This window comes from Orbicella franksi, chromosome 1 (genome assembly GCF_964199315.1).
Source record: "Orbicella franksi chromosome 1, jaOrbFran1.1, whole genome shotgun sequence".
In the NCBI taxonomy this organism is placed as follows: Eukaryota; Metazoa; Cnidaria; class Anthozoa; order Scleractinia; family Merulinidae; genus Orbicella; species Orbicella franksi.
This window is the reverse complement of record NC_138145.1, coordinates 31,784,484-31,809,590: the sequence shown is the minus strand read 5'-3', so window position 1 is coordinate 31,809,590 and position 25,107 is coordinate 31,784,484. Positions and strand designations below refer to the sequence as shown.

The window sequence follows — 25,107 nt, the reverse complement described above, 5'->3', positions numbered from 1 at the left end:
TTGCTTTGAATTATTTACAACATGGTTGCTTAGAGAATTCGACGCTAAAAAGCAATCTTCGTTGAAATGGCGGGTTTTTAAACTTCTTGAACGTACAAAACTACGAATTGATCTGCTTTAAACATGCCGTCGCATTGAAAATGTTTTCTTTGACAGATATTGAGCCTGGACCAACCGATATCGGCGAAATTCTTGTGAAGGTAAGGAGTGCGTGTGGACCAGTGTGGATAAAGTCGCTGACTTTTGTTTATGACTTTAAACTTTTTGGTTAGGTTTGGGTCGTTAACTTCCCTACAAGTGAATTTCTTGCAGCTTGTAGGGACTTTTAAAGGAATTGCATAACCATAGGAGGTAACTTGATCTCAAGAAATGATTTTTAACGTGCGTTTCAAGTCGACGAGAGAGCCATCATTTAGTCCAAGATGTTCTGCAGTTGTTTCACATTTTGATTAAAATACGTTTTGAGCAAAGTGAATTTAACAGGAGAAAGGAATTCAAGCCAAAGTCTAACACGGTTGCATAAAATTGTAAAATCTCCATGGTCATAGCTACATTTTACATGAAAAGCAAAAGAAACTGATGATAAAAACAGCTGCTGGCCTCTATTGTACAAGGCGAACCAACATTTGTTTATGTGCGACACCGTTCCTACTCTGCAAACTCGCTAGCGGCATTTTTGTGTTCGAACACATTGGAAGTGCAATACTGTTAATTTAATTATTACTTAACAGTGTTAATTAATTTGAAGTGAAATATTCTTAAAACTGATATACATGTATAGTTTATCGGCCAACACTCACTTGAGTGTTGTTGGATAATATATATGTTGTAGTTTAAAATGTATTTTAGGTCAGAATGATTTCCTTTTAGATTGACTTCTTTCAACCTAGGAGTATTTCTCAGACCATTTTTTTTTTGGGTGGGGGGTTCTTAGAAAGAATGACATGCACACCATCCCCTCCTCCCTCAGTTTCTTACCCAGGATTCCATATCAAACCCCCTAACCTTACCCCTGAGATTTTTATTTTGTACTCACCTAGATTTGAACACCTTTTCTCTGACTTTGTAGTCCACCTTCATCTCCACTAGGCCATGCAAGCAATCATTGCAAACTAGCTCATATATGTTACTCCAATAAGTTATTGCTCCCAGACTCATCCCTCCAGTCTTTGAAACCTTTCTCTTGCCCCTTAACCAGACCCATGCTGCTTTTTGAAACTCTTTGTCTTCCCACCCCTTGCTGTAATGTCCTCTTCCCTATATACCCAAGATACACAATACTTTGTTTGGTATGCACAAGTAGAATACAGTGTGAAAACTCTATTAAGTGGACCCCATATGGACATCCTCTATTACACTGTAAGTGGGCACCTGCTTGAGTCCCTAAATTTTCTTCCCACATTTACTGTAAAAGAAACCTACATTCAGCAGATATCTCTGTTAAGCAGATGCAGACACCAATATTAAGTCACTTTGTTGCACAAAACCTGCAAAATTATAGGCAGACACTTCAAGGGTTTTTTACCTCTAAAAGCTTAGCTCAGACTCCTTAAACATTGCTCAACGATGTTGTTTGACATGTAAAGCCAAGTAAATTATTCTAGATTGATGTATATTTGACTGACTGTACATTGTGCTATGAGCAGTCTTCGATCTTACACTTTGTTACAAAAGGGTTTATTTAATAATTGATTATTATTGCACAATATATTAGAACCTGTTTAGAGCAGACACCCTGTATTAAGCGGACACTACTGAGTGTCCCAAATGTGTCCTCTTAATACAGATCTCACTGTACATTGCTTTCAGTGGTATGTTCAAATGCCTAACTGTGTTATAACTCTCTTTAAGGTTCAAGATGATCTGCGCCATCTTAAAGAACAAATTATTTCTCATGGGGTTACCACTGAGGTCATTGATCTTAGGACGCTGGAAAGTGCCATTGAAAGAACAGAACAAAGTGTTAGGGTCAGTAATTGATTTGAATGTAAATATAATTGCAGTTTATTTTCACTGCATAATTATGTGTTTATGCACAGTATTATAACCACTGAACTTCTATTTGTACATTTATGTACCCTAGGACAAAGCAGAACAAATCATCCACTCAACCAATAACAGTGTCCTGACTTTGCCGTCACTTGAGGGACCTGTGACTGGCTCAACTAAGAAAAAACAAGTTGCTAAAGGGTATGAATGTTGATTTGTGGCCAATGTTTCTGATTACACCACCAACTGGTATTTATACATGTATATAGTTGAACCTCCCATAAGCGACCACCCAAAATGTCAAGCCATGGTGGTCGCTTACAGGAGGTAGTCGCTTGAGACCATATTGGGTCAAAATTTTGCCTCATTAGCATATGGTATTGGAGAGACTTATCCTATGCATCAATGCCCATTTAAACCCATGTAATTTAAACCCATGTAATAACTTTTAGTAGCCACAAAAGTAGTTAAGTTTTCCAAAGTATATTTAATTAGAGTATCATGGCTTGCTTCTGATAAACTATGCACCTATTATATTGTAATAAGGTGAATGGTACAAGTCTCATGATAGTTACAAATTGAATGTTTAATGTTGTCTAAGCATTAGGAGGAACTGAGCATGAACTAATAATGATTGGATTGCTAGCTTTAAGTTTGACAACACCTTATTGTCCAATGTCCGCTCTGTTTATCTGTCAAGAGGTCGCCTTTGGGGGGTTAAAAGCAAATGAAAATTTCAAACTCTTAGCTCTAAAAGTGGTTGTGGTTACATACAGTGCACATGTACATGAGAGGTGGTTGCTTACAAGAGGTTCCAAATATAGTGATCTGACTTGAAAACTACAGTAGGCCAGCTTAGTGTACGTTATAAGAACAGAATAACACCCATGTTTTGTTGCACTGTCTGAGGCAGCAATCAAATTTTAGCTTGCAATCCTAAACATGTTACATATGCACATTTCATAAAGAAAGTTGTCCAGAACATACATTAAAAAGACATGCATGGTGAAAATAGAAATTGTGAGCTACCGTGTACAAAGAACCAAAGACCTCTTTAAACATAGTGAAATTTATCATCAGCCTTTTGTTTTGAATAATGGTAAATGATATTTTTTCCTTACAGGGATCACGGTTTAGTAGCATTCCAAAAAAGTGCTTCTGCACAAAAAGCCAGGTCAGTCGGTACACTGTATATCAATGATACAGCTACATGCACAAATTACTTATAACAACTCTTGTGACTGAAATACATAACTACGGTGACGTACCTGATATGGTTTACTTAATGATTTGAACAAGAAGAGTATCACTTTGTGAACATTAATCACCCACAACATAGTTTAGAAAAATGGGTATTGGCAATTTCTAGAGGCTAGACTTGTACTCTATCCTAAAAAAACAAGTACTCAGGTAAAAACAAATCTTATATGTAAGTTTCAATGTCATGGAAACTTTGGGAACTGAGATCCATATAATTTATAATGTAGGTAAAAATCAGCATTAATTTTTAAGAAAGGAGGGATACATGGTCGGTCAAAGAGGGGGTAACTCATCAATCATGGGTCTAGACAGCAAATGGGAGCCCCATTTACTATAATTGTATTTCGTACATTTATAAAATGAAGAGGTAAATTGATGTCAATCTGTCAATTATAGTTTCAAGAGTCTCTTGGAGCCACTGGCAATTGCAAAGGAAGGGAATAAGCCAGGACCCAATGCTCCTGCACCAGGACAACAGGTAAATGTAGACTGTTTACAAGTCTAACATTTCTTATCAGAAAGTGTTTACATGTATCTTAGAACTGGGTGCAGCACCGTCTTGTTGATGTCACATGTGAAAAGCCATCTGGTCCCCTACACATCAATAAACTGGACTTCATTTTAGGCATGCAATTCTAAATATTCATATTTTTTTCAGTTAAATTACATGTAAACTCGCTAAGGGCAAGTTTTGAAAGTGATTATTACATGTAACTGACAGCATTGAATGGGTCCAGACAGGAAAATATTTGGCAGGTTAAGTGCAGAAGATCAAAAATGAACACTTACCAATATAATGTACATGCTTGAACATGTATTAAATGATAATTGGTCAATAAAGTAAGTATAGGTGTAGTTACATGTACATGTAGCTTGGCTAGTAAGATATACTTATCACCCAGATGTAATGTAAATTGACATTACATGTATGCAATTAGGGCATGCACATAATAAATAATTCATCTGTTAGAACTTTATAATTTATTATTTGTTCTTTTAGGCTAGAGATCTCAGAAATTTAAAGATTCTTAGTAACCCAGCCCATCCAACGGCAAGGCACATCTTGAGTGAAAGATATGGTGTTGCTCTTCCACACATTGTGGACAAACACGAGCAAGCTGCACAGGTCTGGAAGTTGAACTGAGTAACATACATGTAGTAATTTTCAGACCATTTCAGAATTTACTCTTTCGTGTGAGTCCTAACATGATTCAGAATCACCGAGGTTTGCCTGTAGCTAACTGGATTGAATCTTCTGAAATTAAAGCTTTGAAATATTATTAACAGTGTTCAAAACATACATGTACATGTATTTGAACTCTTTTAATGTGTGATTTTGTGCTTTTTGCTCTTATACAATGTATATCCTGTAGTAATATCTCTTACCTTTGTTGAAGTAAAATTCAGTGGTTTTTACTTTTGTGTTTCAGGTTCCTGGTAAAGTTGTCATGGGTTCCACTATTGACCCACTAAGCACTCTGCCCAGAGCTAACAAAATAGACCCTTCAGTAAGTCATACAGCCATTTTCACTAGATTGAAAGTAATGTTAAAAGCACAAGTTTTCTTATTTACATTGCACACACGCGGACATTTAATAATCATGATGCCTCCTGTAATTTAAGCAATTGCCATCAATCTACATGTACAATCACTTGCAGAGTCCAGGAGATCACCAATTCCACATTCTTGACTGTAAAGAAAATTGTAGAGGTCTGCCAATTCAATAAATAAATACTAATAAAAAATATTAACGAGGGATTACCCAACTCGCCATGGTGGTTTTCATTGGGGCCCTTTCAGTCACAAAAATGTGTTAAATACAGTGTATACCCAAATGAAGACCAATACTTATTATTTTTTGTGGTGGGTCTGCTGCAGAAATATTTACTATCAATGTATAGAGCCCCTCTCCATGTGCTATCTGTTTTAGTAATAATATGCTAAAATTGAATGATTGTTCTTTTAGCGTACTCCTCCTCCAATAACAGAGGAAGATGCTCAGAAGGGAATTCTGAGCTTAATAGAGCGTGGACTCATACCAGTAAGAATGTGTGATTCTTCACTTATAGTGTAATGCTAACACCCCAGCTGCCCCATGAACATACATGTAGACCTGTAAGCAGAATGCTTTTCAACTTATTTTCATTATACATATACCGGTAGCTCATGAGAATGACTATGGTCATGGAAAACTTTTAGACGCTTGGAAGTGAAGTTTAATTTTATTGACTTTAACCCTAACCCTAAAATTGTATAAGGTCTGAAATGTTCCTAATTTCGTTATTTTATTAGCTGGCTTATTTTATTGTGTGAATTTCTCTTACAGCCAGCAGCTGAGCTTACACTTCAACCATCACCTGTCAAACATCACCAGGCTCCAGTAAGAAAATTTATTGAGCAATCTGCCCTGGTTATGATCTTAAAGATGATTTCCAGTCCGTACTGCGCACTCTCAAGAGTTTGTTTATGTTTTTTTGTTTTGTTTCATGCATGACGTCACAAAATGCGAACATTTTGCAACTACTTACATGAAGTAAATTCAAGGTTTCATGTCAACCACCATCATGGATGCTTCATGTTTCGTTTGTTCTCTTATCTCTTGATGAAACAACTTTGCAGCTGTAAAAATCAATGAAGCAGTTGGAAAAAGAATTTCAAAGGTAAGGTATGTGGTTCGTAACGAATAACATCGATTCGCATTCTATTGATTTTTATGTTTATAAACAATATGGTTCTGAGACTGCACAGTACAGACTGGAAATCATCTTTAAATAAAGTAAATGACAATAATATCATTAATTGACTTTATTATATACACATGTACATACAGTGTGTATACATACTTATTAGTATGTAAAGTTAATTCCTACTCATGCATTGTACATACATGTGCAGTGCCAGAAAATTTCTTCTCTCACCCCAAGAAAGAAATTCCAAGGGGTAGGGAGATTTCATAAACCAAAGTGTTCAAAGAAAAGTATGAAGCATAACCGGGAGTATCTTGGCAGGTTGGGGGGGTGGTGGTGGGGGGGAGGCTGTTAAAACTAAATAACCGCCAGGTATGGATATTTTCTGGAAGAACACATTCATTTTTGCCATGATTGTTAACTTGCATACATGTATGTTTTCATCACTGTGCATTTTGTTTGTGCCAATTGCTGGTACTTGATGCAGACAAGTGTACATTGCAATTATATAAAGTGGAACACCGCCTTACAATCACCCCGTTAATACAGCCACTTTATTCTGGCCCGCAGAAAAGCTCAGTCAGTCATTTTCTTATTTCAAGAACCCTTTTGATACGACCACCCTGTCAATACGGCCAGATTTTTGTGGCCTGTTAGTGACCGGATTAATAGGGTTCCATGCACTGTAACATTCTACATCAAATAGTGCAACAAATGTTTCCAAGTACTATTTAGGCAACTGGGAAACAGTCATGTAGTTTCAGATAAGCTTTGTAAGCTTGTGGACAAACATTCTGTGCTATCCTTGGTCATCAAATCTCACTTAAAAATTTATTTGGTTCTAGACCTCACAAGCATTATGTCGTTTCAATGTTAATTCTGATTGTTGCTTAATATTATTTAGCTCCATGATGCTGATCAGCAGTTCTCAAAATACACTGCTGCTCCTCCAAATGATGTTGTGGGTGGTAAGTTATTTTCAATGTCTTGTTCACCATATATATTTTAATTACACATGGAGTCCCTAAATTTTCTTCCCACATTTACTGTAAAATAACACTACATTCAGCAGACACCATTGTTAAGAGAATGTGGACACCAATATTAAGCCATTTTGTTGCACAAAACCTGCAATAAGGGGGCACTTCGAGGGCTTTTGACTTCCAGAAGCTCAGCTCAGACCCATTAACAATGTTCAGCGATGTTGTTTTAAAGCTAAGTAGATTATTCCAGCCTGGTGTCTGGGGGTTGGGGGGACTCCCATATAAAAAGGACAGGGGTTCTCATCATGCCTTGTAGAGGTTACAAATTGCAGTTTTGCTACCTCTTAGGGTGTTCAGCCTTAAAAGGTCAACAGCCAGAGCTTTTGCAGTACCTTTCAGGATATTTAGCCACAAAAAAATGACAGGAAATAATGTTTTAGAATTGGTTCATCTTAGGGGTGAAAAACATTCCAAGCCACACCAACAAGTCAGAACCTTGGTACCTCTTTAGGGGAACTTCTTTTCAAAATTTCAGACAAGCACCTCCGTCCTCTTTACATGGGAGTCTCCCCCCCCCCGTGGGATTGATGTACTGACTGACTGGACACTGTGCTACATGAGCTGTCTTTGATCTTTCACTGTGTTACACTGTGTTACAAAAGGGTTAATAATTAACTATTATTGCGCAGTATATTAGAACCTGTTTAGAGCGGACACCCTGTATTACGTAGACACTAGAGGGGTCTATTTTCACAAGGTACACCATTTTATGAATGAATTAATGCTTCACTTTTTCTTTCAGTTGGAGGCTACAATCTATCAGTTATTAAGGTTTGTTAGCACAAGTTTATAATCACTCAGTTACTGCCTTCAGTAATCAATCAATAGTTGTTTGTGTAGCTTGTAAAGGTTATGCCTGAACATTCTTTTAGATATTTTGTAACCAGTTGACTAATTACTTGCCTGTTATTGTTGGGAAATAATTCATCTGCCTGCATGAAGTGTTTATTAGAAAAAGGTTACAGTGTACTCACAAGTAACAAATGATATACACTTTTATGGGTCAGATTGAAGGCAGTTTGGACACCAGAAAGACCTTGGAGAAAAATGCATATGCATTGGAAACATATGATTATCTTAGTGTCCCAGATCTAGGCTCCCATAATAGCTTGATTTACTGCTGACAGGTACAACTTTTGCAATTTTCCTTCAAGAAACCATGCACTGAGAACTTCAAATTATGCTGTAATTTAGGGGTAGACCATATATACATGTACATACATGTATGAGAATTAACTATATTGAAGTTTTTGTTTGTTTGTTTTGGGCACTTTTCACTATTTAGCTTGTGAGTTCCTCTACATGTATATGTATTTAATTACTAGGACCTATGAAATTTCTCAGGCGGAACCCTATCAAATGGCATATCATACAAGTTTAGTGTTGGGAGGTATTTTTGACATTTTACAGACAGACAATTGGTATTCCCAGTAGGATCGATTTTGAACATGTCACTTTGTTTGATAGATGGATCCTTCAGGAGTCCAGGCTGCACACCAAACATCACTTGCAGAAAAGAAAAGAAGAATCAAATCTCCAACTCAGCAGGTTTCAGCTCCCAGCAGGGTATACATGTATTTCACTACTCTTTATTTTACTCTTTTACTCTTTACTCTTTATGTGGTTGTTGCATTTCATTGATATTCAATATGGTAATGCCAATTTTTGGACGAGTGTTAGTGCATGCCCCATTTTCTCACTTCCTGATGGCTTCCTGTTGTTAATTTTGTCAAATATTATTCTACAAAGTCCGCAGTCAAACCGCGAGTTTCCTACCGACTAGTACTGATTTTGTTTTTCTGAAATCATTCATGGCTGTTAATTAGAAACACTCACTCAGGCAATGATAGCCCCAAAGATTTTGTGTTAAACTTGTCACATTTTTCATGCAGGGCTGGACTCAGAACTCCAAGATGAAACCACTCCCAGTAAAAGCTATAGAAGGACCTGACACAGTAAGAGTACATTTTGCACTGGTGAACAGAGAGTTTTGTCTTTATACAAGTGGTGTACATATATGTGAAACAATTCACATATGAACTACAGATAGAGTGTAAAGAGAAGAAGAGGTTCCTGCAGTTGTATTAAAGCAGAGAAGCCCTACACCCATTGATGCTATGCAACACTACTGACTTTCTGTACAATATTTGTTTCTTTCTTTACAGTCATGTAACTGTAATGTTGTTGCATGTAAAGGGATTACTGTAAATATATTTTTGTTGTATAACACTGCATTATGAGCTTATATTTACAGGTTGAAAAGAGTTGGAAAAATTAGTGCCTTGTTTCTAATCTATGTCAACCTATCTTCTATTTACAAAAACATTAAGTTTTTGTTGATACTTACACTGTACATCTCATAAAAATACTGTGCAATAATTCTTGCATCAATAGCATTCTCTAAGCACACAGTCATGAGACACCAAATGAAAATCAAGTCTTCCTACATGTTGAATGATGGTTATTTTCAGAGAAAATGTTTTGTAAGATTTATGATTTCAGGGCTTGTAATGTAAGAAGAGCTTATTTACAGACGTTTATTTCATAAAGGTGAAAATGTGTTAGGCTTAGTTTAATTAATGACTACATCAATATACAATGTAAGTGTCTGAAGACAATTGTTCATGTAGATACCTTTTCAAAAGTTTTCTTTTTCATGCCTGTCAGATCCCTGTTCCAGCTTCCACTCCAGCAAATGAACTGAAAAGTGTGCACAAGTTTGTTATACAGAATGGCAAGACAAGAGTAACTTCTCAGGTACAGAGTCATCATTAGAGCAGGTCTCTATGTTCCGCACATTATCTGACATATTTTCCGGCAGGTCTCATGACTACATGTACCCTGTTCTGTTTTCTTTCTCTGGCCCCAAGCTGTACACCAATCTTCTCATTTCATCAACTTCTGCCAGGACTTACATGTACATTAATTGTACCTTTTTAGTTGTGCTATAGGACAATTCATTTGACAACCTGTACCGCAAAGTGGCTGACTTACAGCCGTCATAGTGATTGTGTAACTATTGCCAGCCTTACAATGTAGTAGTTCACATTCAAAGACAATCACATTACCAATAACACATTGTGTTGTTTAACTGTTCACTTCTAGGACTACTTAGATTTCAAGCAACACTACTGTCTGTCCTGGGGAAGGTGAGTGCACTCTGTTTCTAGGGAAACACAGCATTTATACTACTTGTGCTCTTGTTAAAGCGAGAAGAGAAAAAAATGAGTCTTCTTGGTGTATCAGTAAAGTAGAGTAAAGTAAAGTAAAATCCTTTATTTAAAACACAATTATCGTTTAAGCACTACATGCTTGAGGGGTCGTGTATTTAATTAGTTATCTAATATTATTATCTAATTACCTACTGATAAAATGAATCAGTGTTAAGCTAATCAGTAATCTCTTTGATTCTGGGCTGTGATTGCAGGCTCGTACCTCCAACAGTCCTCAGAGGCAAGATTTACAGCAAAAATTCTGATTAGAACTGCTTTGTAGAGCTTTGTAGAAAGTTTGTCTGGGAAATAACTAATGTAGTATTTAATCAGTACGTGTAGCCCCACTAGGTTTTTCAGTCTGTGGTCGTTTCAGGTACATGCATAAATTAGGTGCAGGTTCACCAGAAATAGGATCCATAATGTGGTGTCATGGTTTTGCAACAGCGATTGTTTGATTGGAGAATAAAACTGAACTGAAGAAGACTGGTCCCTCTGGCTGGTCGCTGGCAACTTTTGGCTGGCGGCTTTTATTCTCCTTTGTGCGACTAGTGATAAGTCAAGTTTGTTCAGGGCATTGTAGTTTTCACATTTTCCTATGCATTCTTCCAGACAGTGTAACATTTCTGCCCACCCAGAGTTTTTTCAGTTTTTGCAGGGGAAATTTATCAATGTTGTTACCCTTGTACTATTTTATCATTATCTTCCAGTATCTTGACGTTAATTCTGAAACTGGAGGAGCTTCTCTCCAACTATTGTGTTCCAATTGCTTTCATTGATGGTGATAGGTAAGGAAAAGGTGTTGGAAATTTGTACAGAGTTTATAGCTTGTAGCTGGAATCATATGCTAATTTTTGTCAATTCAATTTTCTTTCAGACTGGCTGATCTAGCATTAGTGTTTGAATTGGAACAAGAACCAACTCTTGAGGTCTGTAGATCATCTAGATTTGGTGGTCTAGCTTGTTTTCTTTTCACAATAGTCAGAGTGGAATATGTCGAAAGTTGGAAACGTGCCTTATAATGAAAGGGAAGAAGTGGTGTTCTTGTAAGAATACAATTAAGGAGGCAGCGTAGCCAAGTGGTTAGGAAGCCGGACTTGAAATCTGGAGGTTGCGGGTTCAAGTCCCACTCTGACCACTAAGCTGGAGTTGTTTCTCGGTAGACCCTAGTTCAACTCCTCTGTCATGCTTGTAAGTAGCCAACTGGTCTACCTCCTGCCAGTGGGGAGTTTTTAACCATGTTATGTTCATTTACATTATTTGTTTCATCATTTGGTTTCATTGACCCTGAAAAGCCCCATTGGGGGAGTGGTCAAGTGAGATATTTGATATTTATTTTATTTTTTAATGCAGAGATATATAATAAAGTTAAATCTATTTTCAAGCACTGTAGAAAAAGACAGGATAAACCCAGTGAAGCAGCCTTTTTCACTGACGACTGAAAGAAGTGTGCAAACATATTCACACAAGCTACAAACGAACAACCAAGTAAAGAAAGGGCAAGTCACGGCATTTTTTTTTTCCATAGCATTTCCTGACCTGTATTCTAAATGCAGATGACGTAGAAAAGATTATTAAAACTCCTGGGAGGAGATACCTTGGTCCAAAAGGGACAGAAATGGCGGCTATCAAAATACAGGTAATTTCCATGACTTAGTTCAGTTCTTTAGTGCATTACAACAAGAGCCAAACAAACATAGACCTTGCATTTTAAACAACTTCTCACAGTTGTACTGGAAAAGTGTCACTATAGGTTAAGAGAAGTGCAACGAAATAGAATTGATATTATGGAGACTTTTAGCAACGATACAAGTGATGGGAAATAATTTTGCAGTTACATGTAGTAGTCTGAAAAATCTTTGAGTATGATTTTTAGGTGGAGCTTAGACAGGTTTGACGCACAGCAAACCTGTTGTGATAGGCTGTACAATGTAAAATACGATCGAAAACAAGAACACGCAGTTGTTCGTATCCACCGTCTTATGCTTTACTAATCTGTAACTTTTCAGTCCACGTGGCGAAGATACAAAGACCGCACAGCCTACCTGCAATACCGGAAAAGGAAATGGGCGGCAGGTTAGAAACGTTTTTTACATTCGCTACCGACTAGAAAACAACATCGTGAGTTAAGGGCTTTCCTGTTAACTTGTGAACTTACTCAGGACGAGGGTAGTTTGCAATCCTTGTAACGCCATGTTGTTTTAGGCTATAAGAGAACGGATGCGCTGTTTTGTCACTGTTGCTTGTGTCACAGTGATGAGTTACTAAGTTCTCCTTGCATTTTGAAAAAAATCATGGTAGCCTGTCATTAGAATCCAAAAGAACCTGTTCATATCAAGTAAAGTTTGCAATGCTATTGTCTGAACCATCATTTTATATCGTGTTTATAGGTGTCATCGCAATATCGTGGATTATGAGCTGTAAGTTATCCATGGTACGAAAGCAACTGAAGGAAACAAGAAAAATACAGCTAAAGCGATTTAAAATACGAGCAAAGGTACATTGTCTATTATTGGTCATTAATTTTGTGTAAAGCGTTAAGGGTTCCTCTTCAGTATTATGGTCAATGTTGTATACATGTTTTCTCTATATTTCACTCTTTTCACATCTGTGTTTGTAGGAGTTTAAAGAAAGCTGGCCTCGTATTAAGGATTCCAGGAGAGTTATCATTCATATACCGTCTTTAGGTGAGTGTTGTGGTTACTAAGTAACACTACACGGTGCTGTTATAGTGATCGGAACCAGCTAAAACAATCCGGACCACTGCCTCAAGTCACTGTTACTGTCACATGATCACAATGTTTGTTTTGTTTTGAGTGGTACTAAAACGCTGTTCTGGCGTGCTTTACTGAAACCAGTCTTAAACCCACACACTAGTTTAATATTAGGGACTTCTGTACCTGACTGAGTCTGTTGCAGTTTCCACTCTAATTGTGGAAGCTGAATTGCAGAAACATTACTTGGTTTCGAATTTGTAATTCTACTGACCTGACGAGTCTGGTACATGATATGATATGAGCACTTATTGTTTATTTGGTGATTGTGTGTTGTTGTTTTGTAGGATATGCCCAGCATATTAGAGATGAATTAAGTGAAATAAACATTCTTCAAAATCTTCAGATGGCAAGATTATGTGACATAGCGGGTAAGAACGTCTGATACAATTCATACAATTATGCACCACTTATTGTATTCATGGAAATTTTGAATGTTTCCATATAGATCCCAAGGTTGATGTTATTTATGTTTGTCCCGTGGAACTGAATGACGAAGTGTACCAATATTACTCTAAACTTCTTGGAATGAAAGCGAGGAGGTCAGAAAAGAGTGAGACTGGAGGCGAGGAAGAAGATGACATTGAAAACCGCTACAAGATCATTGTACCGGACGCTGTCGATAGATTTCCGGTAAGTGAGAAGCGCTACGTTACATAATTATTTTTTTTTCCTTTCGTTGAACAGAGTTTGATTAAGCTTTGATCAACCTTGGAAAGAGAGGGAAATGAACAGAATAGTTGTAACGGCAAAATGTTTTCTGTCCAAGAGATTTCAATATTTTCCAGTGGTCTTTTATACTTACTATTATAATTATTATTACACGTGAACGACTGGCGTTGATATGGAGATCGGTTTAATTCAATATTATTACAACCTCTTCGAATCCGCTGTACATTCTAGCGAGTAATGTGATCATGACATTTAGACCTGAGTTTACATCGTGTTTTGACTATGTTTCTGTGCTTTCCTCTTTTCTACTTTTTGTTCTCTAAACTTCCACCTCCTTTACATTTCTAACTTCTCACTTTAAAGAGCTCTTTGTATTAATTTGCGTCTGATGCTTTGTTTTTTTGTATTTCTACCAGACTCACAATATGTGTCTTTCATCAATCTTGAAGTACAGTCCACGAACGGTGAAAAGGTACGATACTCCCCTTGAAATGGCAACATGAAAATATTAGACATAGACATACATAGACATGCTTTATTTAACGTGGACAAGTACACACTTAGCTGTTCGCTAGTTTCCAGGTGTTCCACGATTTAAATTAAGTAATGTGCAACATTGTAGGAGCTTAAAAAAAAAGGTATTTACATCAAGCTAATTTAAAAATCACTAAAAAGAAAACCCCCAAAAAAACCGAGCTAAAAGCGATAAAATATAATCAAACTGTATTAAACATGAAAATCAGTTTGCCGAATCTTTTTCAAAAAGTCTTTTGAGCCTGCCATGGAACGAATATCACGAGGTAGCATATTCCAGTACTTTGCTGCTGCATAACGCCACGACTTAAGACCATATCTGGTAGTGTTCACTTTAGGTATGGAAAGATTAAAATTTCCGCGAAGATTGTACGCTGTTCTCTTCTCAGTTACAAGATTTTTGAAGCTGGATGGAGCCCTGCCTTGAATAATATTGTTCACAGTCAGTAACATGTCTTGAGTGCGACGATTTTCTAAGGTTGATGTTGATCCGATGCGCCTTAAGAGCGCTTCGTACGTCGGGATCTTGTCGCTGTACACAAATCTCAAGGCCCTCGCATTTGTTCTTTCCACAAATATTACCGACACATCATTGTAAATGCATTAGCTATACCAAGATATGACTTCACTAAAAACCTCTCAGGCTCCTTGATCCGGTATAATCCATGATATGATCAATATACACAGAGTCTGCGTATACCAATTTAGTCCTGGAAACAAGTATGAAGTAAACCCATAGGTTCCTACAGGTACATGTAGGTAACGTTTAAGGTGGAGGCTGCTTACTGTCATAGCTTTTTCGTGTTACTCTCAGTGATTGCACAATGTGAATAAACTCTTAATCATAAGAATCTGAATTCTCACCCTGTATTTCAAAGTTCTGTGGTGATCTAATTTTCATGTATGTTTCGCTCCAGAATAAAGAATTTAATCAAAGGCCGAGAGGCATACATAGTTCCCGGTGTCCTCCACAAAGATGATATCTACTTGGCTGATTTGCTCGGTAGGTAGTTTGTCATCTAGGATTAGTCTCTACAAAAATGATCATGGTTTCTAAGTAAAACTGAAAACGGCGAGTGCTTTAATTAGCGTTAACTTGCTCCGTGTTGCTGGCTGAAATGGCAAATCAAATACAGTAACTAAGTGCGCGCAGTATAGTTTAAGATGGCGACAGCCAACCCTTGTAATACCTAAATATGCTACATCATGACTTGTTGTCAGATATTCCAGTCTTGAGCCCTGAACCAGAAGTAGCGACGCTTTACTCCACCAAATCAGGTTCCAAGAGGATTTTCCTCAGCGCAAAGATTGAAATTCCACCGGGACACTTTGACATTTACAGTCTTCCGCAGGTAGGTACATCGAACCTATTGATGTAGCGACCTAGCACCTCTGGTGTTTACAGTCTCAGTCAAAGGCTGAGGCCTGGTAACCTTTGCTTTTCATATTCAGGCAATAGTATTATTTAGTTTCTATTTTTTATCGTTTGTCGTATGTAACAGAACTGCTTGTACAGTAAAAGAAAGCAGTAAAAGATCTTGATAAGCGATACATTGGGAAGCAGGGTTAGGGGAAGCAGGGTTAGGGTTAGGGTTAGTCTATTTAGGCTAAACATACAGACTCTTAAATGAAGGTTTTACTTACTTACTTATCGAAGCAGTCCAACTTGGCGTCTGTCAAGCATCAAAATAGTTCTGCTAGGTGATAACGTAAATGAGTCAAAATCTTGGAAAATGTTAAAGCAATAAAATATATTTTCCTGTTTTCAGCTTCACGAGAGTCTGGCTAAGCTGGTAACGGAAAATCTTCATGTCAAGCGATGGCTGTTTAAGATGGATAATGAATTCGATGGTAGAGGGACAGGTAGGTACTATATTGCCCAGATGGTGTTGCCTTGTAATTCAGTCTTCAAATTTTGTGGGTTTTTTTTTTGCAGCGTTCTGTGACGTGACGCCGTACTTGAAGTGCTACTCCTGGGCTGTGAAAGAGTGTCAGAGGTATGGAGAGAAATGGAACAAAAAATGGGCTCACGAGCCAACTCTGATTAGAGTGTCGGCAGAAGTCCCCGAGATTATGGCCCATCATGCTACTCCCGTTAATAGTGAGCTCTACCCAACGTGGGACAGATTTCTTCAAGATTTTCTCAAAAGAGGTCAGTGAATTGTCCAGTTAGGGGAAGTTCCATTCAAGTCAAACTCTAGCCTTTGACGCTTTTTGCACTGAAGGTTCTACAGATTTGTATGATTTGTTTATGATGTCACGTTGACGTGGTAACTCTCCGGTCTTCCCAAACCTGCTTGTGATATTTTGTGATTTTTAGATCATGTGTAAGCACGCAAAACTCGTTAACTCCTCGAGTTCCTCCTTGAGGAACAATAAATTGATGAGTTCATTCGTTTTTCCACGGTGGGAGTTTATAGTATTACAGGATACACTTACAGGTACGGTGTTTGTAGCAAAGATTTGAAAACTTCGAAAACAGTGCATTCCATGGTATAAGGTTACCATATGTAGTGTCTTGTTATCATATAGCCTGCTTGTAATTTTTGAGAGCTTTTGTATGTACATTTTCCACACTCCAGCCTTTTCTTTACTTCCTCGTAGATACAAATTTACTGAGTTTCTCTGGAAGAACCTCTCTTCTATTTCATTTGGTGCGCTAGGCCTGAATAAAAGTTTTTTTGTTCCTAATCCCTGTGTCACTGAGAGGAGCGGAGGGACATTGACAACACTATGATATAGAGTAAATCAGTAAAGTACAACTGAACTTTTTTTTTTTTGTTTTCAGGAGGAGTAATCGAAGCCTGTCCTCCATCTGACAGTGTTACAGCTTTGAGTGTTGACGTTTTAATTGAACCGACTGGAGAAACAACTGTTTTGTCTATGGGAGATCAAGTAAGTTGAATGTTTGAACTTGCCTAGCGTCGCTGAACTAACTTTTTAGAAGGCAAGCGGAGTGTTTTTCATTCAATTACAAATTCCGGCAAAGCTGTTGAATTTCCGAAATGCGAACCATTCCATCGAAAATACCAGGATAAGAAGAAAACGTTACAAAAATATCCGGTGAGAAATTTCCGAATATTTGGGTGAACCTCTTGAGGCTGGATGTTTCATTCGTCACTGGAAATTTCCGGAAACTCAAGCCGAATTTTTGGTTGAATTAATGGAAAACACCTGCGGTTTTGTTACACCCATATCACTGATCATTTGACCAAATTCTCCACAGATTCACGCTGCCTCGCCTTTCAGATGCTGGGGTTTCTCTGTGCCCCAGACCTCCGTGGATCCGTCGGTATTGTGTAGGGCAACTGAAGCTGTGTCTGACGCCTGTAAACTGCGTGGAATTGTGGGATATTTTTCTATCGACTTCGTGACGTTTATTGATCCTAAATCGGTAGGTACATGTACACTAACTGTACTATCACCAACAACACAAAACAAACTTAACAAACCTAACAGTGGTAGCAACAACGATAACACCAGATAATATAACTGTGATGATTGTAGAATTGTTACCGTGATTAAATACAAGCGTATTAAATTTAAATTTACTTGCAAAAAGAATCAAGTGCACTAAAATAACATGTTATTCTAGATATTATTGAGCTAACGCGAGTTAGGTGTTTGTGGACCGAACCGAAGGTGAGGTCCATAAACGTGCAAGTTTATTCTTTCGACATTTCCCTACCAAAAATCAGGTTTCTCTACTGCGGCGTGCATATTATTCACTAACGAAATTTTGAACAAACTATGACAGTAATATGAGCAATCAACTGATCCGTTCAATTTTCGTTTTGCTTTATTGACGGAGGAATTTCCATTGTATTTGTAACTATACTCCAATTTTAGGCACACGTATCATATTTTGTATACTGTGTAATACTCGACAGGTCTGTATAAATTTTATGCAGAATCCCTTAGTTCATCTTGAGTCTGTCCACGGTTTCTCTAAGTGTTTGTCTTTTTCAAGTCTCGTCTAATTGGGTTCAGAATTCTGCCACGTGTTCGTCTGGAGCCGTAATCCGCCTGCGGCTTAAACGAAGTGGTCAGTTTTTTCTTCTCAGCGAAACGAGTTGCGTCCAATGTTTTTAATACCGTTGGTTTCGAATAAGATATCTGTAAAAAAGGAGAATCAGTTTGATTGTGTGGATTTGCTAGGCTATGTTTGTTTTTCTGTACTAGTTTATCATTAGTGGTGCGCTGGTTAATTGTAGCATTGTTCATCATTATGGTCAGGTTATGGTGTCCTCCTCCTGACATCCTTCGTTGCCATAGTTCCCCGTAGCTAAATTTCCTTTCGGCTTTCCACCTCAGACGAGCAAGAAAATCTTCCGGTTCATCAAAACGCGGGTCCAACAAGTCCATTTTAAGCTCGTCTTGAAAGAACCTCCGCGCGATTTCTTTAACTTCTTCAGGATTCGTTAAATCGATAACTTCTGCTACATCAACTTGTCTCGCTCTGTTCACCCCTGGTGACGTTACTTTTCGTTGCCCAATTCCAAATGACCGTTGACTCAAAGGAATACAAGAGTTGCTGCGGCTGCCTCCGACATAAGCGGAGCCTTGACGTTTTGAACGCCACTGCTCAATTCGTGATTCAGAGAAACGTCTGATGGGTGGTTTAAATCCTGCCGCCGTTATTGCTCGTCGAGGAGTGCTGGGTTTGTTGTCATCGACGCTCTCTGCCTCGTGTATAGCTGAGTGCACCTTTGCTAGTCGGCCATTCTCTTCATCATCATCCTCGTTTATCATTAGAGCTTTACGAAAGTCTTGAATCTTGTCGTCGTTCTTTTCTTCGTAGATGGAGGGAAGGAACTTGTTCCTCGCTCGCGCCATGTCGGCCGACATGCCAGGCGCAGAGCCGGTCTTGTTATTCGAGTTATTAAGAAATGCTGCCATTTGAACAGACAACAATTTGAAAACCTTCGCTGTGGTCCTGGATGAAAAGTATCTGTTAAAATGGCTGGTGCAATGAAACTTTTGTTTATTGCGCTGTGAAATAAAAAAAGATGCTCTATTCCCCAGAGGTTTGTTCCTTTATTAATAGTTGGTGTAATATCGTTAATTAAGATTTAGGAATAACAGAAAGTTCGCGATCATCAAGTCTCAATTGTTTTCTAGTAAAATAACGATAACAATTAAGTTTTCATTGTAATAGCTTTTCAATTTGAAGTGCGCAAAGTGCGCAAAAGCATGTATGTCCCTTTCATGAGAGTTGAACTGAAATTGTCCGTCATCCAAAAAGGAAAAGAATTTTTATATAAGAAAAACGTTTTATATTTGTACGACGTTTTGAAAAGCAATTCCAAACCGTTTTCGCGAGCGGTCTATTTTATTGGTCCGTTTTGGGCCTCTTAGGGACCCAGTCAGAATGTCCTTTTCATTGTGGACCTGTTTATCATGTAATAAAAATGGAATCACTCTGAATACTAACACACTGTTCAAACTTCGCGTTTCATTTGTGACTGATTGACTAATTTGAACTGAATCGAAGTGAAATGTTCGACGTTTGAGTCACGCGTCGAATTTAATAATAAAGTGTCTCGAATCTACTCCAACTTTGCCTCTAGTGTATTTTAACGCGCCGTTAGTTCTAGATGAAAATAACAAAATGCATGTGAAGGGGGCTAAATACCAAAAATCGTTTCACATGAGTTTTAAGGCAACGTTTGACCTGGAATCGATGAATGGCTTTTGGGTTATTTTGTCATGTTTGAAATGCTGTTGACAATGGTCTGAACCAAGTTTTAATTCAGCGTTTTTCTAGTATTTCTACTGAAATGGAATGATTAAGCAATAGAGGACTTTGTCCGTGTTTACTTTACCTCATCTAAACACTCGGGGGGTTGGGAGAATTGGAGACGGGTATGCAAACCCGAGACTTAGTCGAAGGATTGCATAACTTTTGAGAATTCTCCCAACCCCCCGAAGTGTTTAGATGAGGCTATGTAAACAAGGAAAAAGTCCTCTGTTGCTTTTACAACACACACAACTGCGGGAGTGCTTACTCACCCTCTCACCCTCATCTGAACACACCTATTGACCAATGAGAGAGCGCACGTAGTATCTCAGTTATTTTATAATGTTAGTTATAAATTTTGTCCTCGTTCCCGTATGGCTCACTCGGAAGAGGCCACAACAGTCGCTTGTAACATGTTGCTGCTTAATTTACTTTATGTTCAGCGAAAGTTGTTCTCCCCTCTGCCGTGAATAGCTCCGTGATCGTATGCTGAAAGGGTGTAGAAACTAAGTCAGTTGTGGAGAAACATTCCTCAGAACAAACCTCAAAATGTACGGGATTTTGTCCGGTAGCCTGCGAGAACACATGTTACTGATCCAGGCTATCGTCAGAGGACAAACGCCCACGAATGCTTCTTGAAAGTTGTTTGTTGGTATCAAACCAAGAAACACCTTGGTATACTGCGAGTACAAACATAATCGAGGGCAAGACAATTTATAACAAACACGCGCCACAAAATCCTTAGCATCCACTGAAGGAAAAAAATTTGTCATCTTAAGGGTCGTGTAAACTCATTTAACGTCTAAACCTGTCAGAACTTGCTACTGAATAGGACTAGGAAAATATGATGGTCTTTTTTGGGTTGAAATTCTCCTGCTAATAAAAATGATCTGTTTGCAAGATTTGTATTGGATGATTTGAGTGCTATATTTTGTTGTTGATCAGCTGGAACAGGTTGTGTGGGCAGTGGACCTAAAACTTAGGTACAGTGACAGTATGGCTATGACCAGACTTATGCTATATGTGTCTGGTGGAGAGTTTCAACCCGCTCTGTCAGCATTTGTGGTTCCAGTCAAAAAGAAGCGAGAGGAAAGCGGAAGACGACGGAGAAGAAAGACAGTGGAAGAGGATGAGGTGTGTTGTTATTCGCGCGAACCACACGTTAGTTTGTTTACGTGAACGTAGAACTGAATTGGTATAAGCTGTAATATCTATGTCTTTGGCAAGTATGAGAGGAGTAAGCTGGATGATGATCGAGTGTTGTTAAAAACCTCTTCATCTGGTGGTAATGTTTGTCGGCTCCATATGATCTGCCTATAACATGTTTCTATTGTATCTTAAGCAAAGGCAAGATGTTTCCGTTTGTCGCATTAACTTTTTAAACTTCTCAGTTTTACTATTTTACATAAATTGTAAGATACTTTCGTGTTTTATCTTAATCAACTTAAGATGAAAATTTTCAATATTACATCAAATACTCTATCGCCCAGATTGCTATTGATTTTCGCGACATGTTCTTACTAGATCAATTGTGAGCAGTGAAAATTGAGTCATCAGAGTTAAAGAAAAGTTTTGTCTCATCGATTTTTGTCAGCGCTGATTAAAGAAGTTGAGAATATGTGCGAGCGAGTTGACTTCGTCTGCCCGATCGCCTTACGGAATTTTGATGAAGTTTATACGCTGGCCTGACTCTCGTTCTAGTTTGATCTGATTAAGGTATTTTATTAGTTGGAGGTTCTTTATCTTATTTAGTTCAATTTGATGGTTTCCAGCCACCACCGAATCCTAACCGTTACGCTATTGTGAGCACCAGACTGCTGCACAGTAACCTGAGTGTGATTCATTACAGTGTGTTCTTTCAGATGTGTCGTGCACATGGGATTGGTTTTGACATGAAGGTAATCACGTGTTGCGCACGTGTTTCTTCTAGTTTCGATCACGTTTCATTTGCTATGCAGTATGCAGTGCAATGTTCTGTTTGTTTACATACATTCAGATGGGATTTTGTTTTGTTTTGTTTTGTTTTTTTTTCGAAAAGTCCAGTTTCCAAATATTATGTCGATCAAGACTTCAAGCGATTCACCAGGAGAGGTTAAATCTGAAGATACGAAGAGTAGGCTCATCATCTGTTATTTGTAATCATTGTTTATTTCCAGGAAAAAGCTGGCACAATTTTTACTTTGGTGGACAGTTCGAAACGAGAGCATTTAGGAATGTTGTAAGTTGACCTATTTTTGACTATTTCTGTCTGTTAGGTACCATCAACCATCATTTAAAATGATACGGACAACCTACTGAAACATCTGACGACTTGTGTTGGTGTTAATTCATTGCCCATCAATACACGTCAAGGTTACTCAATTTCTCCAACCCTTTGGGACTTGCTCTTCACCTTAACGCTTCTATTTACAAACAAGGTCTGTTGCTTTTGTTTCAGTGTAATGAGTGATGACCTGCAAGGCTCTCTGTCCACATTTGCTCGTAACTTGTCAGTCATTCATCAGGAAATTTCAGCTCCTAACATGCAAGGGGAAAGTAACTTTCAGGTCAGTTAGCCTCAGCTACATTGTATCTCATCAATACAGTTGAACTGCCCCTCATTTAGAGTTTCTGGATCGGCTGTCAGCTGGAAAGAGTAAAACTCTGATGCCATAGAGAAATGGCCGATAGTTGAAGTTTGGATGTTAAAGATACGAGTGTCGTTTTAGACACGGATTTGTTTGCTATACGTGTGTTGTGATTTACTTTAGTTTCTGCAAATCATTGATGAGCTAATTCATTCTTTTTTCAACTCTGTTCTTCAGGCCGCAATTGATGATATTGATTCCATCTTGGGAACGACGGAGGAAAACAAACAAAACCCGGCCACCCCTCCCACGAAATCTCCGCAGCTACACGCACCGCGCCCCAAAGAAATGCAGCGAATCCTCCAAGAACACCAACAACAAATGCATGCCATTGAAAAGGACAAGAAAGAAATGGAAGAAGAAAAGGAAAAGCAAAGACTTGCAGAAGAGCATAGAAGAACGAGTCAGGTGGAGGAGAGGATACAAACCGACAGCGCCCCTCCTCCCTCCCCCGCAGCTGCTATGTCGCCTGTTGGCTCAACAGGACTTCTTGAAGAGACACCGCTAGCTACCAGGCCCGCCTCTGTTGGTAGTAGCGCCTCAAACGTGCAGGGCTCAAGTGGGGGAAATCATAAGACCACTAAACCAGAACATACATCCCCTGATGACACCCTACCACAAACGAGCAACGAGAAAACGGACTTACCCCATCCTTCGCAAGAGGGTTTGGGGGACACTGCAACTCTTACTGGGTCACAGACGGAAGACCAGGCACAGAAATCATCTCCCCCTCGACTTGATGTCACCCCCACGGATAATGATGGGAGGAGAGAAAGGCCATCATCCTTGATAAAAGAGCACAAAACTAGAACACCATCCCCCTAGGGAGGGTCGGAAAGGCAAGAGAGGATCATCTGTCAAAGATTAACTATGTACAGTTTGCTAATGTTTGTTCAAATAGTTCAAGAGATTTGTATTTATTCGTTCACGAAGTGCAAATTGTGAAATGATTATGACTGTCGAGATTATGACGGCACGTTTTGTGATTGGTTTTGAACTTTTAGCTTAAATTTTTGCCAACGTCCACTGAAAGCAAAAAAGTAGCAAATCAATAAAACAATGCCACCTGAATTTAACATTATTTGAGAACTATTGTATACAACTGAAGACAGTTTTGAATGTTATGTAAATTATTATTGTAAATAGACCTTAGGGTCAAGTGGTTTTCGCGTGGGTTTTGGAAAGTTTACTTTTTTAGACTGGAAATATTGGACAACTTTGGACGTGATTCCTTAAGCGAAACATTTTTTTAATATGTCCACAAATAAAATAATTAGATTCCTGACTTAGGGTGTATTTTTCTTTGATTTCTCATTTTCCCTTTGCTGTTTCCGTCGTTCATGGTTTAGTTGCAACAGGCCATCTACATCTACACAAAAAGGCAACTTTTCTTGCAAGTTGCCTCGCAAATTTTATTAGTCGTGAGATTCTCCCAGAAACCCTGCAAGACGTGTACATTTCTAGAGGTGTGACAGACACTTTAAAACTGTCTCAGACGACGATCGAATAGTATCCCATGATGCAATTTTCTACGTACGTGACGCAACATCGAAGTTATCATGGATTTCAGCGTGAAATAACGTGGTTTTCTCCGCGGTCTATTTCTTATTTTTATTGCAGTAAAAGGTTAGAAAAGTGCATTCTTTAAATCTTTGACGCGATTATAATGATTTGTAAGTGTTTAAGAGCGCCGCCTTATTATAGTATTCTTGTCGTTGATCGTGTTCTGTGACTATTCGCATCACAAAGTGCTCGTTGACCCGTAACAAGGTCGTGAATATTCGCTTTTCTTTGCACAGTATGTTGATGTCTTCGATTTTTGGGCATCACGCCACAAAATATAGACATAATAATGATTTTTGGCGAAGAAGTACCGAGAAGTACCCACATTTTTATGACCTTTCAAGCGATCGAAGTGGACTGAAATTTCGTAACATACCAGTGCAATTACCAGTGTTGCGTGTGTGAATGTCTGCTTCAAGTCTCAGTTCGTTTGGCGTTTTATTCCCGAGCTTGGTCATCTTTTAGAGTCAAAATGATTATTTTCGAAGGTGTTTTGGTTACTATTCTTTCCGAAACTGCAAAATGCTCAGCAGTGATAACTAGCCTTCATAACGGAGTGTTTAACTTCGTAAATTTCAATAGTTCAATGGAGCCGTAATCAAGAGATGTCATGCAGCAAACGGCACAACACGGAACAAGCCTGCTAAGAAGCGGACAAGAAATGTCAAAAGAAAAATCAGAAAACCCCTGAACTTCTCTTCGGAGAATGTACCTGCTGTAACTTATTCTTATCAGCACAGGGCTTCTTACCCCAGCGAATAATTCGTCCGTAGGCGAATTCACAACAACCACAGGAACGAGAGCTCTTGTTCGTTCGTCGATGCTTTCCACATACCTTGTATGTATTTCTCGACAGACCAACGGAACACAAGTAAAACCCTTCACTGTAACGGCAAAATTCTCCTTTGAAACGCATTGAATATAAACTAACTAGGTACTCTTAAAAGCAGAAGCCACGGAATCCAGACAAGTGTGAAAGCACGCCATGGCTTCATCCAGAGAGCG

General features: G+C 38.5%; 2 protein-coding genes across 3 annotated transcripts; one reads left to right on the top strand and one right to left on the bottom strand.

The window, feature by feature from the left end:
• Nucleotides 1-51: 51 nt before the first annotated feature.
• On the top strand, nt 52-23,839 carry LOC145479194 (IQ domain-containing protein H-like). 2 transcript variants are annotated; one of them, XM_081457490.1, is made up of 35 exons: nt 52-200; nt 1,852-1,968; nt 2,084-2,190; nt 3,113-3,163; nt 3,646-3,727; nt 4,250-4,375; nt 4,680-4,757; nt 5,217-5,291; nt 5,577-5,630; nt 6,842-6,905; nt 7,723-7,751; nt 8,448-8,546; nt 8,873-8,935; nt 9,648-9,737; nt 10,086-10,129; nt 10,903-10,980; nt 11,070-11,121; nt 11,721-11,831; nt 12,202-12,268; nt 12,583-12,689; nt 12,813-12,879; nt 13,254-13,337; nt 13,415-13,599; nt 14,055-14,110; nt 15,090-15,175; nt 15,394-15,524; nt 15,942-16,035; nt 16,109-16,324; nt 16,961-17,067; nt 17,399-17,566; nt 20,858-21,046; nt 21,685-21,810; nt 22,069-22,130; nt 22,350-22,458; nt 22,717-23,839. In XM_081457490.1, exons 1-35 carry the CDS (start codon nt 141-143, stop codon nt 23,362-23,364), a joined length of 3,882 nt encoding a protein of 1,293 aa, XP_081313616.1. In that variant the 5' UTR covers nt 52-140; the 3' UTR covers nt 23,365-23,839. The 2 variants fall into 2 exon arrangements, with proteins under 2 accessions (XP_081313616.1, XP_081313608.1); XM_081457482.1 differs by having other exon boundaries at nt 8,873-8,956.
• On the bottom strand, nt 17,665-20,863 carry LOC145479516 (uncharacterized). The gene has a single exon (XM_081457903.1). The coding sequence runs from the start codon at nt 19,069-19,071 to the stop codon at nt 18,121-18,123; it is 951 nt and encodes a 316-aa protein (XP_081314029.1). The 5' UTR covers nt 19,072-20,863; the 3' UTR covers nt 17,665-18,120.
• Nucleotides 23,840-25,107: the final 1,268 nt, after the last annotated feature.

Bases quoted from the DNA above. Each gene is read 5' to 3' on its own strand.
- LOC145479194 (XM_081457482.1), top strand. From the start codon at position 141: ATGTTTTCTTTGACAGATATTGAGCCTGGACCAACCGATATCGGCGAA. The intron at 2,191-3,112 runs GTATGAATGTTG...TTTTCCTTACAG, and splicing joins AAAAAACAAGTTGCTAAAGG to GGATCACGGTTTAGTAGCAT. The intron at 5,631-6,841 runs GTAAGAAAATTT...AATATTATTTAG, and splicing joins TCAAACATCACCAGGCTCCA to CTCCATGATGCTGATCAGCA.
- LOC145479516 (XM_081457903.1), bottom strand. From the start codon at position 19,071: ATGGCAGCATTTCTTAATAACTCGAATAACAAGACCGGCTCTGCGCCT.